Source organism: Poecilia reticulata, chromosome 12, assembly GCF_904066995.2.
Source record: "Poecilia reticulata chromosome 12, P_reticulata-male-v2, whole genome shotgun sequence".
NCBI classification, from domain to species: Eukaryota; Metazoa; Chordata; class Actinopteri; order Cyprinodontiformes; family Poeciliidae; genus Poecilia; species Poecilia reticulata.
This window is the reverse complement of record NC_088841.1, coordinates 6,360,170-6,378,007: the sequence shown is the minus strand read 5'-3', so window position 1 is coordinate 6,378,007 and position 17,838 is coordinate 6,360,170. Positions and strand designations below refer to the sequence as shown.

The following is a 17,838-nucleotide window of genomic DNA, read 5'->3' as shown; positions in this document are numbered from 1 at the left end:
TACACGTTTTTGCCTGACTTTGAAAATCATGTATATTGTTTGTCCAATTACACATTACTTTGAGGTGGTCTGTTTTCCATTGCTTTCCACAAAGCTTGGGAAAGACGAGTAAAACGAAAGCCACAGATGCTTCAGCTCCTTGGTAGCAAAATCTTGCTGTTCCTTTCTTTTTCTAAGAGTTTTGATCCATCAGTTTGAAAATGAGTTTTTCTGTTTTGGGAGGAGATGGGTTTTCTGAAAACGTATCACAACACAATCATTAACAGGGGCCGTAATTAAGCCAAGATGATGCCTGTGAATTACACTGACAGAACAGCATCTGTCACGTTGATGGTTATGAGACTCGGAAGCACAGCAATCTAGTCACTGAAAATGATTGAGTGGAGGGGCTGCCAGCACGCAGGCTGTGTTACAGTATGAGGCTGCCAAGTCAAACAATGCTTACAGCACATTCAGAAATGGAGCTGCACAATATATTGAACTGCAATTGTCATAGTTGTTTCAATTTTTTCAGTATAGCGGTCGCAAAAGAACTGCTTGGATACGTAATTGATTGGTTTTGTGTGTTTCCGCTGCCATGCTATAAACTCTGCTTGCTAACAATATATTAGTCGCTTTCCTTAATGCCGGCAACTAATTCAGATCTCTGTGGCTCTACATCTCCTAACTTTGAATCTAAAGATTTTCATCACAGTTTTCATCAATATTGTTGGAGTGACATATTTTACTAATGAAACCCTCTTCAAAAATTCATTGGAAATGCTGATTCTAAGATATTTATCACACCTAAACTTTAGATTTTGGTGAGATTTGCTTAGGTTATAATGGACCACGCTGATTTATTTATTAATTTTAAAGGCAGTTTATTTTTCACATTTTTTTTTTTTTATGTTTTGAGAATAATAAATTTAAACCACAACAGGAAAGGCGATCTGAATCTTTTCCTAGTTTTTTTTTAATTGTCTTTGACTTGCTAAGACATGGCCTAAAATTTTCTTTGAATATGTTCTTCAAAGTTTTAAATTCTCCCAAGTTGACTTTCTTTTTTTTTTCCTTGTCCACCTCACTGAAAGACGAACAGAAACCATTTTCACCTTGGTTGATGGTTCATTTCCATTCTTATTACTGCAGCTAAAAATGTCATTGCCTTTTCCTCATTAAAAACATCAGTTTTGGCCTTATATTTGGGCAATTAACTAGTCGAGGCCATTAAATCATCAAAGAAAAATGCTGTACAAATGGTAATTTTTTTTCTTCTTGTTAGTTTTATTTGGCTGCCTTGTAAAAAGGTTCATGTTAAAGTGTGACAGGCCTTGCCCGAAGGCAAATAGCGGGTGACACAAGCTGACTTCCTGTTAAACCTCAGGGGGAGTAAGGGACATGGTGGGATCACATCATTAAAATACTTGCAGTCAAAACCTCAAATGGAGGCACAGGATTTTAAAACAGATGGTTGTTACATTCAACCATCTAAAAAAGGAGGTAGAAACATGGAATATGCAAAAAGTACCAAATCAGGCACCAGGAATATAAAATAAAAGATAAAACTTGGAATTGAATGTGTTTTTCTGCCCTGTTTCCAATATCTTTTCAGCTTTCTCCTCTGCCTGCGTTGCTTTACCTCGTTGCCTGCCTTGGACCCCTGTTATTGCCTTCTCGCCTCCTCTGCGCTCCCCCTTCATGCCCCTGGGTGTTCGTTGCTCTGTCACAGGCATGGCTCTGGCCTCTTGACCGTGATGCTCTCTGGCAGAAAATCAATAATTCACTCCTGGCATGATATGGAGATAAGATTGTCATAATCCTGATGTCGTGCCTTCGTGTTTTCTCATTTTCCCTGGTAATTGCCACTCTGTGATGTCCTTTGCTGATATCATGGTGGTCACAGCAATTTCTTGTTGAAAAGACAAAAAAAAAAAAAAAACTATTGTGTGGCAGCACATAAGCAAGTGTTGCCACAGTGTTAAGAAAATAAAACTAGTGGATGAAGATATTTTCTGGAGGTGTGTAAACTATCTGCAGGGCTGCTTATGATGGCGTATCAGAACTTAAAGATCGATCTGCTTGTTTTTATTCAGCAGTTTAGGGCTTATAGTTTAGTGCTGGACGTTTTTGTACTTTGCAATGATTGATAATCAAACACAGTTTAATTTATTTTGGAGGACAAGATGTCCAGTTAGTAACTGGAAGCTGCTGTTACAAGCTCCAGAAATGAAGCGGAAGGCTTTTAGCACCAAACTATATTATATACATGTATTTACATACGAGACTCATTTTAAAGGAAGGACACAGCAGCTCTAGAGTTTCCCTGTGTTGTTGGCCTGAGTTGGCTAATGAGCACCGTACAATCGACTAGGATGATAGAAAAGCATTTTACAGACCTCCAGGGGTTTTGACAGTTTCTGTTCCTGTTTGTTGATCTGAATGAGGGGAAAAAAATCCCACATTTTAATATTCCATGTTCTAAAAGCTGCATCCATCCAGACCTCTGTCAGTCTGTCTATTTGTCCATCATCCACCTGTTTAACCATCAAGCTTTCTCTTTTTCTGTTTGCCCAGTCATCCATTTACTCATTTACCATCTGTCAGCATAAACCCATTGGTTTGAATTATCCATCTGCTAGTCTGTCCATCTACATTTTTTCTCTTTGTCTTTTTCACTTATACAGTAGCTCACCTTTCTTTCTCTCTCTATCCCACAACTCATACAGTCCAGAGTTTAGATCGGGTCTAAAAAGTCCAATCCACCCCGAGCCTGATCCAGTCCGACTCACTAACTGGAAATATAGGCCTGAGCTCTAAGTAAACTCGACACATTATATTGTCAAGTATAATTTGTTTGTTTTTATAAACAAACATATTATACATATTGTTTTTGTTTTCAGGTGAATTGTTTTTAGGTGAATTGGTCAATTGTGGCTGCAGGGTGAGTCAAGTGCAAATCTGAGATGTGTGATTGATGGGAGCGGAGCAGGCTGCGTGGGCATTGTGAGTGTGCTGCGCTTCTTACAGCATAATGAACTCCTGAACTTTAATTTATTTCTTTCCTCAAGACGGTAAACTACCTCCTCTACTTAGACTATAATATGGAAATTAACACAACTTTAAATACCATAAACCTGCCGAGAGTGCGACTTCTTTAAAGACGGTTTAAAGATTTTAATCTTTCAAAGATTTTTCTTTTTTTTTTCTTTTAAAGACCGGTCACAGCTTTAAACTAATGTTCATATCTTCTTTTGAATAAACTGGTGCAGAGCCTACATTGTTAATTTCTCTTTCTGTTCATGCTGGCCATTATGCCTTCACATTCATCCTCACGAAAGCCATGAAGTAGAAGAGGGACAACAAAAGCTTAGGAAATATAGGATGAATGACTTTTCAAAACAGATACATCTACTCTTTCGCTGCAGGGAGTTTTATTCAGTTAGAAGAGATTTTAAGTCATTCTTGACAAATATTGTGAAAAAGAAATTCTTGTTTATCACATACACATATTGTAATTATTTTATCTGCTCTGTTTCTTTCATTTTCCCCTCCCTCCCCTTAGCTGTTTGTATTTTCCAAAGTCCACGTTTGGAAATTGATGTCATACTTCCCCAAAACACAAACATGGCGGTTTTTAAAATTTATTTATTTTATTTTATTTTTTTTTACCTGTTAACATCTGTGTGGGATGTAAATGCAAAACCTTTGGAGTAGACGAAGTAGTTTCGCTTTGACACTCAGCCGTGCCATCTGCTCTGTTTGAGATATCATTTTCTCTCTGGTGCGATTCAAAAGTGGCAGCATTCTTTGCAGTGTGGCTGCTTCTTTAGAGCATAACGAGAGGACACGCTGGATTTCCCAAGTGGACTGATGAAGACCTAATTCATCAAATCAATGCAAACATTTACAGGTTTATTTAAATTGAAAATGGAGAGGACCCACGTTGCAGCTATTGGTTGCTCTCGGTTACAATATTTTTGCTTGTTGTCAAGGTGGAAAGATTGGCCCTATCCATAGGGGAGGTTGGCCCTGCAGAGTTTATCATGCCTTGATTTTCTTCTTTGGCTTCTGGCTTATACAGTTTTTTATTGCTTTGTATGGAGGGAATTGACTCTTTCTCCCCTTAATGTTTCGCTCGCAGGTCGTTCCCCTCCTCTGCTTTTCTTACATCTACAGGTCACCTTTCGGTCTGATAAGCTCAAGCAAAGCAGAGGCTGCAGGTCACTCAATCAGCACTCTCTGCATGCTTTCAGTGCCAGCTTTGACTTTACCTTTTTTTTCTCTCCAAACACTGTTGAAACGACCTGAGCTGCTCAATTGGCAGGAGGAAAGGAGACCTAGATGTGTCCCTGATGTTTCCCTTTTGCCCTGATGCAGCTCTGATGGCTAGCCTGATGCTGGCGCAGAAACTCAAAGCAATTTTACTTTGTTTGTAATTGTTTAGTTTTTGTAATTTTGTGAAAAATTTTGCAAGTATTTTTTGTCAATCATGACACTAAAGCACAGATTCTGCTCTGAATGGATATTATTTGCTAGCCAGTGATGATCAGAGATCATTAGCTATTTATTAATTATAGCTAATAATTATATACAATTATAGCAGTAGTTATTTGGTAAATGAACAGCAGTCATTATTACTAAATGAGTAATTGTTTTAATATTAGTGAAGTACTAATTGAGTATTGTAGATTTTCATGTTTGTTGGAATCCAAAAGTAAAGAGCCATCCCCTTGTCTTTCTGTAGCTAATAATCTTTATTTTGAGTCCAACGTGGATTTTTTCCTAATTGTTCCTTTAAGTAGCCGGTGTGTTGAACACAGCTGTAGCTCAAGACTTGGCTGTTGAGCATAGTAGGATTTTTTTTATTCCCCTCAGGTAATCTGGAAGGCATTGTTAAAGCTGAAAAAGTTGACTACTGTAATCCTCGTCTATGAGGCCTTCAGGGGTTTATTCAAATAAACAGATCTCGGCTCTCTTATCAGCGCAACGGCACAAATGACCGTCACTCCATCTGCAAAGACACTCCTCCAGCTTCCTGTCGAACACAACTGGAAATGAGAAAAGTTGATGTGGTGGTCACCTGCCAGACAACACGCCGCACCAGTTCTGCTGTACTTGCTAGAAGAGAAATCATTGGAGCTTGGTGGGAGAAAGGAAGGGGCCCACTTAATATTCACAGAGCAGGAGCACGGTGAATGGAAATGAGTGAGAGGTTGGGGGTGAGGGGAGGAGGAGGCTGGGGCAATGAAAACAGAGACTGAGACAGAATGTGAAATTGCAGGATAGGACTGGCACCAGCATAGAGTGAAGTTTACAAGTGCTAATAACCCAGGATGGTGTGGAGATGCAGATTTACTGGGAAGGTCTGTGGCTCCTGAAAACTCAGCCTTGTGGAGCTGCAGCAGGGCATGAAATTGTTGGAAATTGACACTGGATATGTGGTTTTGTATGTGTATATAACAGGTTATGCTGGTTGATTCCATTATGGCAATGCCTCAGGGTTGGGTGATTGGAAATACTGGATGCATGTCCTGTGTGCAGACTGGTCTCCATTTTGAAATGTGAGCACAGTTATTAAATAAAGTTAAATTAATTTATAGTTTTGACGATTCATTTTATTATTATTATTATTATTATTGTAGAATCTATCATTCTAAGATCTAATTAAATCTGAATAACTCAAACAAAAGTGAAGTTTTGCCCATTTTAGGTGAATATTTGTGAATAATTATTGGGCAACTGTTACTGTGCGGACCGATTATGTTGGTAAGTGAACAAATATTTTTCCATGACACTTGTTTTAAATAATTTCTTGAAGTAAAATAACTCCATTTACAATTCGATCATTGATTTCACTTATGGAGTCCGTCAGTTTCTTCATAAATCCCTGATAAAACCTTTAAAAATCCGTCTTTACATTATTATTTTTTGCTCTTGAATGTCCTTTTCAGTGGTTGGTCGGGTTTCAGTCTTTCTCTCTGTAACCAGGCACTTACCGTGTCGCACTTCTTGGTACTCCAGGTGGGCTGCAGTTCTCAGATATAACAGCGCTGAGAAATAATAGGTCTTTTTTTTCCCCCTCAACAGCTTTCTGCAACCCTTTTAACTATTTATATCAAACAGAATGATGTTTCCAATTTCACCCCTCAATTTCTTAGTCGTTTTAAAAATGCTGCATTTGACCTTTTACAATTTGACGTTGTAGTCAGGTAAATCTTTTGTGCTTGCGTTGCTATAAGGTATTTATCTCTTTGAGCTAAATACCTTTAGCTCAAAGGTATTTAGCTCAAATGACCTCTGAGTCATTAGACACTCAGCGGCCGGTTTAAGTATTCCTGATGTGTACCTGGTTGAATCTTTTTGCCTTCAGAAATTTCTTGACTCTTCCTTCACATAGATGCAAAGCATGATGGATCCAAGCTTTAAAATAGTTTATTCTGAATACTGAATCTGAAATTATCAGGCAACCTTTTCAAAATCTCAAGGTTGCAGGTGTGCTAATGGTGGAGAAACGACCAAACGTTGCAAGAAAACAGACGATTTATCGAGTTCTTGGCAGGCTCTGCTGTTGGGAGGGTCCTGTAAGGTGTGATTGTTGAAATTTTTAGGCGAAGTCCACAGTTTTCTCAGAACTCTACTGCAGCTTTAAATCTTGTCCCTCTGTTTGGTTCTCGAGTTTGGCTAGAACCACAGCCAGTCGTCTTTACCACATCTAAATGTATCAAGTTCCCGTTACGTGATGCAACGATCCCCTGTTTGTGTTAATCAACTGAACATGTATACCTTATAAAGTCACTGCTTCAATCCAATTAGCTGTCAAATCTTCACACCTGGGAATTAGAAAATCTGAACAAAATTAAAGTGGTTCAGATTACTCGCCTCATAATTGCCAGCTTCCATTTTATTTTTTACAGCAAGTGCGAAAGCCAAACTGTTTTTCACTGGAAGCACAAGACGACACTTCTTTGGCCTTTTCCCTTCACTTTTAATGCCTTCTCTAATGTCAGCCATCGTGTTCCTGCCTAACCTTCAGGTGTGCTCTCACGGCGGTTCAATGTGACTGCAGTAAGGACGGGGGCTGCTGCAGGCAGGATGCCACGCTCGTTCTTCAGTCTGGAGCAGAAACAATGCTGGGGAAGGATATCCTTTCATTGTCATGGTCATCAGGGGTGACTAAAAAAGCGTGGCTGGTGACAGAAATGAGTCTTGGGGCTTCCCCCTCCACCACTGCACCTCCTATTCATCCCCTTCCTCTTACCATGCTAAATTAGATCTGCCTATCTTCTGTCTCTCTCTCTCTCTGTCTCTCTGCGTCTCTCTCTTTCTCTCTTCCTGGCTTCATGTCTGTCCTCTTTCATTCCTGAAGTTACAGAGGAGAGGAACAAGAGGAGGTGTCAGCTGACTGAGCCGCTCCAATCAGATAACTTCAGACGGAGGTGTTTAGCAGCTGCTAAAATCAGATTTAGCCCGAGGAAGGGGAGGGGATGAGGGGGAGGGAGCGAGCGAGCAGGAGGTTGGAGCGAGGCAGCCCGGCGTGGATATGCACTGGTAGAGAAGCATGTTGAGTCGGGGATCCGTGCCATGGACGAGTCAAGCATTCTGAGGAGGCGAGGGCTACAGGTAGGATGTAAAACAGCTGTATTGATCCGCAGCGGCTTCTCCTTTCATCGCGGCACAGTTCGGACTTTTCCCCAGTATCAGCACTCCACAGTTGCAGCACTGCGTGTGTATCCTGCATGTGAGACAATCTGCTGGCAGAGCTGAGCATAGCGCCGCTGACTCTTGACAGCTTGCGATGCTCTCTACTCTTTGTCAGCATTTCTAAATAAAAGTTCAGACAGCCGCAGATTGACTTTCAGATAAAAGATGGAATTGTTTCTCGCGTTTAATTGGTGCTAGCTGTTGGCGGGTTACGGGTGATGGGGGTGTGGGGCTCCCATTCATGTAGCAAGATCGATTACAGTGTCTAGTGAGGATGCCTTTCTTGTGCTTTATTGACTTTTTATGATAATTGAGTGCAGAGTGAGGCTTTTACCCTGCTGTCAGTAATCCTGATGAAGATGTGAGCTGAGTTTAAGACAGCTCTCAGAGAGAGAGAGAGAGAGAAAAACAATAACTAAATTATTGCCGCTATCAATCTACAAAACAAATTACATAAATGAAAGTGGAGAGAGCGAACAGGATGTCCTGAAATACCAAATAGCTGTTATTGTACAGCAAGTATCCCTATTATTTTTAATCAGAACCCCATCAGACATTAATCATTTTGTTCAGTCTTCAATCTGCCTGCGGCAGCATAAACTGGACTTGATTTTATAATTTTGCTTGCCCTACTCGGGGCCACGCACAGAGAGACGAACACGTTTTAAGGTGAAGTCTGTTTAAAATTCAGCTCAAACGACTGCATGTGTTTGGAATCACAAACTCCCAATGAGCCGCTCTTTCTCGCCTGCATGCTGACTGATAAATTTAACAAGTTCAACTTCAGATCCCCCCCCCCTTCCTTGTTCAGACAGGAAGGCATTCATTTTCTTAGTTTCAGAGTCAGGGTGTTGCTCTGAATATAAATTTTTCTGAAAAATGCTGATATTTAATGTATTCCCTTTGAGAACACTTCTTTATAGGAATGAAACACTTTTTTTTTTTTACATTTTACAAGCTGCTACACGGTAATTTTGTGTACATTGTCTCTCCCTGTCTTCGCCTTTTCCCATGCAGCACTTCTCTGTGTTTCCTAACCTGCATCAGTCGGAGCAAAAACAGCGGGTGTGCTCCTGTGGTCAGGCAGCTGACCTCACATTCACCATGAAACGCGGAAGTTAGTTTGCCAGGCAAATGAACGCGGCCGGTTCAGCGACGCAGTTTTCCATTCATTCCTAGACAGGCGAGGGATGACTGCACTGCTAACAGACCTTGTTTATGTCGAGCAGATTACGAGGACGGATCTATTTACAGTAACGGAGGGTTCGCTCGCTGCCGCTTTAGGAAGAAACAACCAAACGGCAGAAGTTAATTTTTTCCGCCAAACCTTCCTCCTGTACTGCTTTCACATAATGATGATAAGATTTAAAGTTGGTCAAAGCATTATCTTATGATTTTGTAACTTCTGTGATGTCAGAATAGATCTGTTTGCTTCATCTCTTGCTATTTTTCATTCTCATTTCAGTCTTTTTCTATTGTTTTCTATATTCATACTGAAGTAGTATGAAGTAGTACATTTTTACTTTGAAGCTGTTTACGTTTATGGTGAAACAATTTTATTACTAATATTTGGTTAAAATAGTTTTTTTTTTAAATAAAGAACTGAACACTGAGGATCTTCTGATCAATCGAGGGCTTGCTTAAATGGTTTCTCTGAGTCTTTGACTAAATTTAACTTTTGATTCCTGTTATTTGTCACTGGAACCATAGTTTAAACAGTCTGACATCATAAAAAAAATCCTTACCATTTTTTATTGTATTTTTCTATGCAAAACTTTTAAGCAATATAAATACTTGACATTCACAGAGAGAGACAGAGACTGTATTGGCTGCGGCTCCTAGTTTATCTTTGTCCTGCTCAGTATTAGTGTATGCATAGGAAAGTTTATTTGTTTGTATGTTTTCTCAATGCAAATCCATCTCGTTTAAAGTGACTTTGGTCTAAAAAGAAATCTTGATCAGGACGTCCCTACTGTGAATTAAAAAAAAAAGCTTACTATAGCTTAGATTAATAAAAAAAAAAGTCCAACATTGCAATAGATAAACATTAAACTGCTATTGCCATGTATTTTCCTGTTATTAAACGGGGAATATGAGATTTATTCACTACAAAGAATTATTTCTAGGCTTTACCATCTTGTTCTTAAACAGAATTTCTTGCTTTATCAAACCACAATTAAAATTTGGCATAAAAATTAAAAGGTAAACTAGGTAAATTTATTGAAATCTGAAGGACATGTAGAAAAAAAAGTTCAAATATGTCTTGTTTTCTTTAAGAAAAAAAAAAAGCCTCTGGTCGTATTAAGATCCAAAAGGATCTCAGATTTGGACTCGTTATTGAGCCATCACAAAATATGGTGTTCAGTTGTATTTCTGTAAGCACATTCATAAAGAACATTTATAATTGTCTAACTTAACTGATCCTTAAAGCATTTAAACCTTTAGCTTTGCTTTGCTATTTCCGATATTTTCTCATAGTGCCTGTTTTTGTGACACAGACAGGGTTTATGTACCAAAAAGCTTCCATGCATGCGCTTTGTCTTAATTATGAAGCTCCCACAAGCAGCTCCTGCTTTATTTTACTTTACTCTCAGCATCAATCAAGCACTGTCTCATTAAAGAAGAAAGTATTTCAGATTAGAGCTGCTACATAGCCTCTCCAAGAGCAGCTTGAGAGAGAACAACTGTGTGACAGAACGTGATACAATAACAAAAATCTTTTTACCATCAAATTTTAATATCTTTATGTAAATTTGTTCGTATTATTGAAATGGTGTATTCACATGAGAATGAAGGCTGTCTTATGACAAAAGACAAACTTCTGGCAAAGAAAAGGACAAATGGAGAGGTCAGTGGAAGGAAATGGCTCTCTTTAGTTTGAAGAGGAGCAGCTTTCCTGCTGAAGTGCTCTTGTGCTAAGCGGCGACTTTTTACCAGGATGAGCAACATTTCATAGTACGGCTGTGAAAGGGGTCGGAATAACATGGATTTTTATTTGTTTTTATTAAACAAAACTAATCAGGAATGTCGTGTCTAAGGAAACACAAAGCTACAGATTCTCACAAAGCCAAATGAATGTTGGAATTCAATCAACGAGTGAAGGCATGCTCCCTTTTTGTGCTCGTGTAAATTAAAAAGACAGTTCCCTTTCATGTTCCAGAAGATGTTTCTTCTGATTAAAATTGCATGAAGAAATGTATAGAAGATGCTCTCAGATGAGGGTTAAAGTTGTGTACAATAGCATCCTCTGGTGGTGATGTTAGGAACTGCCTCCCGTTTCTGGTCTAATTTACTTTTGGAAAGAGTCTTGATCTGATCTGCCCAGAATCTTTTGACTTGTGTGTCCACTGGTCGTATTTTTTACATCTAAAAAGTCAAGCATAGAGCCAAGTCTTTGGGGGTTTTTTTTCTCTTTCTTTTGGTCTTTTCTACAGATCTAGAGATGAGCTTACACAAAGTGGTTACTGAACACAAGCGCAAACGTTTAATCTGTCAGAATTTTAATGAACTTGTTGGTGTCTTTATTGCCATATCAGTGTCTGCTTTTGGCCCGACTTAACATGGGTGAGTTTTGTGCATTAGCTCATGTTCAAGCTAAGTGTTTATAGATGTCTTTTAGTTGTTATCTTCCCAGCTCCTCTTTCATCTCCAGCTGCTCATGCCGGCTGTCTTCTGAATTAGTGCATCACTTCTCTCGTTAGCATTTTGTCCCATCAAACGTTCAGCCAACCAGCCCCAGTGAACACTTAAAAAAATAAATGCCTCTTCCTGCTAAAGTAAAATGAATTCCCTCAGTTTTTATCAACACAACCTCGTTGGCTTGGAGAATTTTATCATAAAGTGTGCCAGCCTTCATGTTCACACATATTTAACAAATGGTGGATAAAACGTCACATATGACATGTGGGTATTGACTATATATATATATGAGATGTGCCAATCAGGTTTTTTCCTGCCGATACCGATTCCGATCACCCATGACGGCCGATCACAGATACCGATCAGATAATTATTATTTTTTTAATCATAAGCACTACCGGTTACATTATGTGGAAAAAGGAACCATAAATTTACCTTAATTTAGACAAAAACTTGTTTTTAATAACTTTTTCCAAGAAAAAAACAAAACAGGCATTGTGCAAATTGTACTGCTATCGGTAATACTATTTTTAACAGACATTTCCTTTTTCCACATAATGTAACCTGTAGTGCTTATGATTAAAAAAATAATAATTATGTGATCTGTATCGGTGATCGGCCCTCATGGGTGATCGGAATCGGTATCGGCAGGAAAAAACCTGATCGGCACATCTCTAGTGACATTCAATAAGCTATTAGATAATGTTGAATAAATTAACGGGTAATTTACTCTCTATTTTATTGATTTAAATCTTCAACCCTGTGAATGCATTCTTAGCTAAATACCTCTTTTCATAGAATGAATGCAAATGTTAAAACAAGGTAAATAAAACTTCAAATAAAAAAAATATATTTTTTGTTCATCAGCTAACAAAATGGATCAAGTTGTGAAAGTGTGGACAGTAAAAAATAAAGGAGGAGTGGAGAATAATGACTTCATATTCCTCTAAATTTCCTCATGTCGTACTCTAAGATATTCCAACACGGCTTAATTTCATGCAGCTACATCATTAGGTTTTTAATCAATGCTGCATGAGTGCCAAACATAAACCTGGAGTATTGCAACGTTGTGTTAGAACGTGGTTTGGAGCTCAAGTAAAGGTGCTTTCTGTTTTTTATTGCAATAGATGATAGACAAAACAACAAAACACAAAGTGCAAATGGAGAGTGAAATCGATACTTTTGCTGTTGTTTCAACTGCAAGGCTTTTGGGTGATACTTACACAACCAGAGACAAAATATTTTAGTCTTTTTTTTTTTACTTTTTCAGTTGGGTTTAGCTTTTGATTTGGCCTGTGGCTCTGAATTGTGACTGTGTCTGCCCTCGTTGGGAATAAGAGGGAGAAAAAGCAATGAAAATGTAATGTACGTATGTACGAGACAGGTGGGATAGCGGTTGGCATCGCTGCCTCTCGGCTCCAGCTGCTACGGGTAGTTTACATAATCATCCTGTGTTTGTTTCTTCGCCAACCGCCAGTTGTCCTAAAATGCTGAATATTTCAAACTCAGCCTCACTTTAAAAATGACGTGTAGCCTAAGGCTCCATCATCAACCATCAAATGATGGTTTCCAATCAGCATGTATGCTGCTTACAATTTATTAACTAACTAATTATTCTGGAGTTATGCCTCCTATTTGTTATGAGACATAATTTCAAATAAATTAAACAAAGTGGTGAGGGGATTGGCCATCCCTACCCCGCCTGTCATTTAAGGTGGAGATATGATGAGTATGGGGATTTCCTCTCCTGTCAGCTGCAAACAAAGTAAAACACACTTTTGATCTTGAGCTCCAGAATCCAAAAGAAATCAAGTGGAATTATTAATGAAGCATTACTTGTAGCCTTTTACAGCAGCACCGCTTTAATGTGGCGCCTTGGCGATGAAATGTTGTTGCTGCAAGGCATTCATTGACATTTACCCTGTGGAACAAAACAGTCTTTTAGGTTAACAGTGGAATGGTTGTCGTCTAATACAGATTACCAGAAAGACCGGTGATTGAACGCGCCCGAGTGCTGTCATTACTGGTTTGTTGCGCCGCCTGACATTTTCAGACATGAAAGGTTGTCATGCAATTATTCAAATTTTGTTCTGGCTTTTTGATGGCTCGGCAAAACGTGGAGAATCATGAAATGTAAAAGAAATATTTATGTTGCGTGTCCTGTTGATTTTAAAGACGACTCGAAGCTGTTGGATCTTGAATTTAAAAATTAATGACCCTTGCAGTTTTCTTATTGTTTAATATCCAATAGGTATGTTGGATTTTGAAATGAAAATACAAAGTTTTCTGTTTAACCTGATTGCAATCTTTTCCCCCTCTATAAACCGAGGCGACTGCTGTGTTCCACGTTTTTTGCATTAAGGGAGAACAAAAAAGACCGTCAAGTGTTGAATTCGTGCAACAGTGAATTGAAATTATACAAATAAGGTGACCACAAAGCAGCTTATTAGCAGCTTGCTGTTCCATTGTTGTTGGTCTCGGATTTTTCAGACAGAAACTTTCACACAAAAAAAGCCAAAATAAGTTTTTTTTAATGTGCCCCCTGGCGAGCTAAGAGCCAGTTTCTATGGTAACAATCACTGCCACTTTCTCACAAGTGTAACCAAATGACAAATGGAAGAAAAGGTAACTGCAGGAGTTTTGTTGAATAGAAAGGGACACTTAATGCAAAAAACGCGGAACACAGCAGTCGCCTCGGTTTATAGAGGGGGAAAAGACTGCAATCAGGTTTTAAATTTTAATTAACACGAAATGTAAAACTAAATGGCATAGAAATGCTCTAATTTCTATCATTTAAGCAGAGAAACGACACACATTCCCATTGCTGCTGGGTGAATGTAAAATAGAGGCTTTCTAGGTTTTCTAGATCCAGACAAAGACCAAAGAGCTGGAAGGTTTTTCTATGTGCAGGTACCTTCAAACATCTTGGATGAAGGCATTTCTGATTCTCTAGATAAGTGTTTTTCAACCTTTTTTGAGCCAAGGTGCATTGTTTTAATTGAAAAATCTCGAGGCACACCACCAACCAAAAATGTAAACAAAGATGCTCTGTAGCCGCCTATATTACATATATATAGTCATTCTTATCAAAGTATCTTGAATAGGATTCAAATAAACACAAAAAAATATTTTTATCACATTTTACATTTCTTATTTCAAATTGTACTTAACACTTCAAAAATAAACCTGAACAATACCACAACACTGTGGTGTTAAATTTAAAGAAGTTGTAGAAAACTTCAAAGTGTTTTACAAACTAATCCACAAGCATTCTTATAGCCGGAATACAGAAAATAATTCTTATTCTGAAAGAAGCAATAATATTTGGGAAAGATTTCACTATTACAATATGAAGAGTTACATGTATAAAATGTCAATATCTGTATATTTTACCCACCTAGTGTGAAACCTGTGCATGTTTGGATGAAAACAGCTAATTTCCTGGCAGAAATTTAAGAAAGACAAAGCTCTTCCTCAACAACTCTGTCTCTCTCTGGTTTTAGTTTTTATAGTAGCCAGACTTGAGAAGCTCACTTCACACAGATATGTTGTGGGAAATGGACCCATGTTCTTTCCAACTACTGCTGAGCTTCTCTGTCTTTTCCATCACTGTCATCAGTCTTGCTAGATACAATGTTTTCACCGCTACCTGTAACATTCATGGATCACTAATTCTCTTGTTTTAATGTAAAATGCTCTGTACCTACTGCCATCTAGTGGTAAGAAAATTACATGAATACGCTGCTAGTCACTGCTACAGCAGATACTCGAAGATGGTATTATTTGCAGATAATTCATTTTCAAAAAAATCAAAAAAACTAATTACCGTATTTTTCGGACTATAGAGCACACCATACTAGCACCTTCAATTTTTTTGAACAAAAAACAAAAAAAAAACGGAAGCTGCTCTTGGTCTTCCATAAGAACCCAGCAGAGGGCTGCGTCCTAATAAATCTACTGGATATATGAAGGACGCAGCACTCCGTCTCCAAACCCAAGCCATGGTTTCGTTCACACCGAGCTTAAATGCAGTGGCTCTATTTCCCTCCTGTAGTGCCAGATCGACAGCCCTCAACTTAAAAGCTGCATGATAGGAGTTTGAAAACATTTCTCTGTCATGCCTGCTGCTAGCATGTTTGTTCTAAATTAAAATTAGCGCGTTCTTCTTTGATTTCCAATTTTGACCTCCAATGATTCACTTCCTGTTAGAGAGCCCCCTGGTGGTTGAAGAAAAATTAACAGAAAAGCTACAATCCGCATGGTTCAAAGCTTATGACAAAAGTAGCAGCTGATAGTCCGGAAAATACGGTACCGTAGGTGAAATTGAATAATTTCCACGGCACACCTGACGATCACTCACGGCACACTAGTGGGCCGCGGAACAGTGGTTGAAAAACACTGCTCTAGATACATTTTTCCTTTCTCTTCTCTCTATGTGGAAAGGCTACAGTTTCAGGCTAAAGACAATGTTATTCTCCGCCAGGAAAACACACCGTTTGTCAGGAGAACCCATAAGCCAGTAAACACAGCTTTCAGAAACATCCACAGCAGCACACAGTTTAAAAGGTCAGAGTGAGGGATGTAATGCTGCACCAGTTCAACAATAACTTGTCTATGGAGTGGATCTGCTCTACAGAAGGAAGAAATGAGCTTACGCGGGTTGACTGCTGTGGAGATTTTTCATGGCAAAATTCTGGTCTCGGATAAAAAAACCCTGAAAGATGGAGGAAGAAAACATTCAGCAAAATAAAATCAAACTCCATGATATTGATCTTTTAAGAATGCTGAAGTTTGCACGCCCAAAGTTTTCCAACAGAGACAACAGTGGCTCAGAAAATAGGGTTTGTTGCTGTAAGAGGCGAGCTTGACTTCTAGTAAGAAGTCAAGCGGTTTTTTGCGGTTGTGTTGTTGGGACGAGACTTGACCTGCTTTGCTTGCTGGTGGTGGTCAGAGGTTCTGGTCAATTCATTCTGCCCCGTCAGTCTGCCCCAGGGCATCTGTGGCTACAGTGTATCTCACCACCCTCAGTGTGCAAATAGGTGAAAAACTCATTGTAGTGTAAAGCGCTTTTGAGTTCTCTGACTTGACAAAGTACAGGCCTTTTACCTCACCAGTGGCAGTATAAAAACAAGGTCTCTTAGGGTTTTGTGATAAAAAATGATGATCCCTCATGTTTGTTCTGTTGACTGTTTTCACGCCCGTTTAAGCCAGTAAATACAGCGTTGGATAAATACAGCTTTCAAAAACGTCTACCTTGGCACACAGGTCGGTGTGAGCCTTGGTTTGATTTGGACCAAAATTGCAACACTCGTTGCATTTTCAGCTGGTTTGGTTCATGTTCACACTGCACTGTGTCAAACAAACCAAATTGTTTTAAAAAACCTGCGTATCCCTTCGCTTGAGGTGACGCTGCACCAAGAACCACTGAAGGAAAAACATGAAAACCACTGATGAAAAGAGGAGCGCAACTTCCTTTTTCGTAAAATATAAACAAAAATGGAGTAGCGTCAAATTTAAGCTGATGTAAACTTTCTCTTCCTGTCTAAAAGACCACAAGCCATTTCTCTTGCCAACGCCATATATACTCATTTGTTTTGACTGTATTTACCCAAAATGCCCTGCAATGTAGTCCACTTCCTGGTTGTGGAGTGATCTCTGGTTTGCTTGGTGTTCACATATGGATTCAAACCATGTTGGAGTTCACTTCACTGAAATGAGACCTCGGTTTTTAGGCCTGGGTTCGCTTTTTTGGTTATCAGAGTTTGATGGCACACCTCCCCAAACAAACCCGGCAAATAGGCTTGAATTTGATTAAAGTGGACTGAACAGGTGTGAATGCGCCCTTAAAATAAAATGTTTTCCCACTTTTTGTTGCTTTGAAATGTGAAAGCAACAAACTGCTTCAACAAGCTGCTTACGTTTTTAGGGACATCTTATTGTTTGTGAAATTGGCTCCCAATGTTCCAGTTGACTACAAGCCCTTGCTTTATCTAAAGCTATTTTAGGCTAAGCTAATGTCTGAATTTTGTGGGAAAAAGCATATTTCGTACAGCAGAGCAGCAACTGGTGTCTCTCTTCACAATGAAACCAAGCGAATCTCACACAGTTCTAATGAAGAAGTCGGGTGACGATTGTGTTTTCCCACCTAAAGATGAGCAACAGCCATGTGATTTCATGCTGCACAGCTTGCGAGTTGCTGTTGAAGTGATCAGTTCCCTGTGCAGGCGATCGCCTCCATCGCATGTTTGAAAACACCTGCTTATCTTCAAGGTTTGAGGTTTTTTTTAAAGTAAAGATTCAGAGCTGATCTATCAGAGGGGAAAACACTGGGATAATTACAAAATGTGTCTAACCTTCTGTAAATATTTTTCTCGCACATTATTTTCACTGTAACACATTTATTTATACCACATAACAGCCATTCTGGTCTGGACTGCTGTGATTGAACTACATCTCTCAAGGCGTCTTCTGCATATCAATAAGTTGCCCTTGGTCTTATCCAGGAAGCAGTAGGAG

The 17,838-nt window shown here is 39.0% G+C and overlaps 1 protein-coding gene across 12 annotated transcripts in view; it reads left to right on the top strand.

Moving 5' to 3' along the window:
* mast4 (microtubule associated serine/threonine kinase family member 4) overlaps positions 1 to 17,838 on the top strand; it is a 95,845-nt gene that overhangs the window by 29,126 nt on the left and 48,881 nt on the right. For 2 of the 12 annotated variants that reach the window (XM_081613107.1, XM_081613105.1), the window contains exon 1: positions 7,455 to 7,602. The exons of the other annotated variants lie outside the window; for them this stretch is intronic. In XM_081613107.1, the coding sequence (XP_081469233.1) occupies positions 7,564 to 7,602 (39 nt within the window). In that variant the 5' untranslated portion in view covers positions 7,455 to 7,563. Of the gene's footprint in view, positions 1 to 7,454; positions 7,603 to 17,838 lie in introns of those variants that run through there. 12 annotated transcript variants of the gene reach the window in all.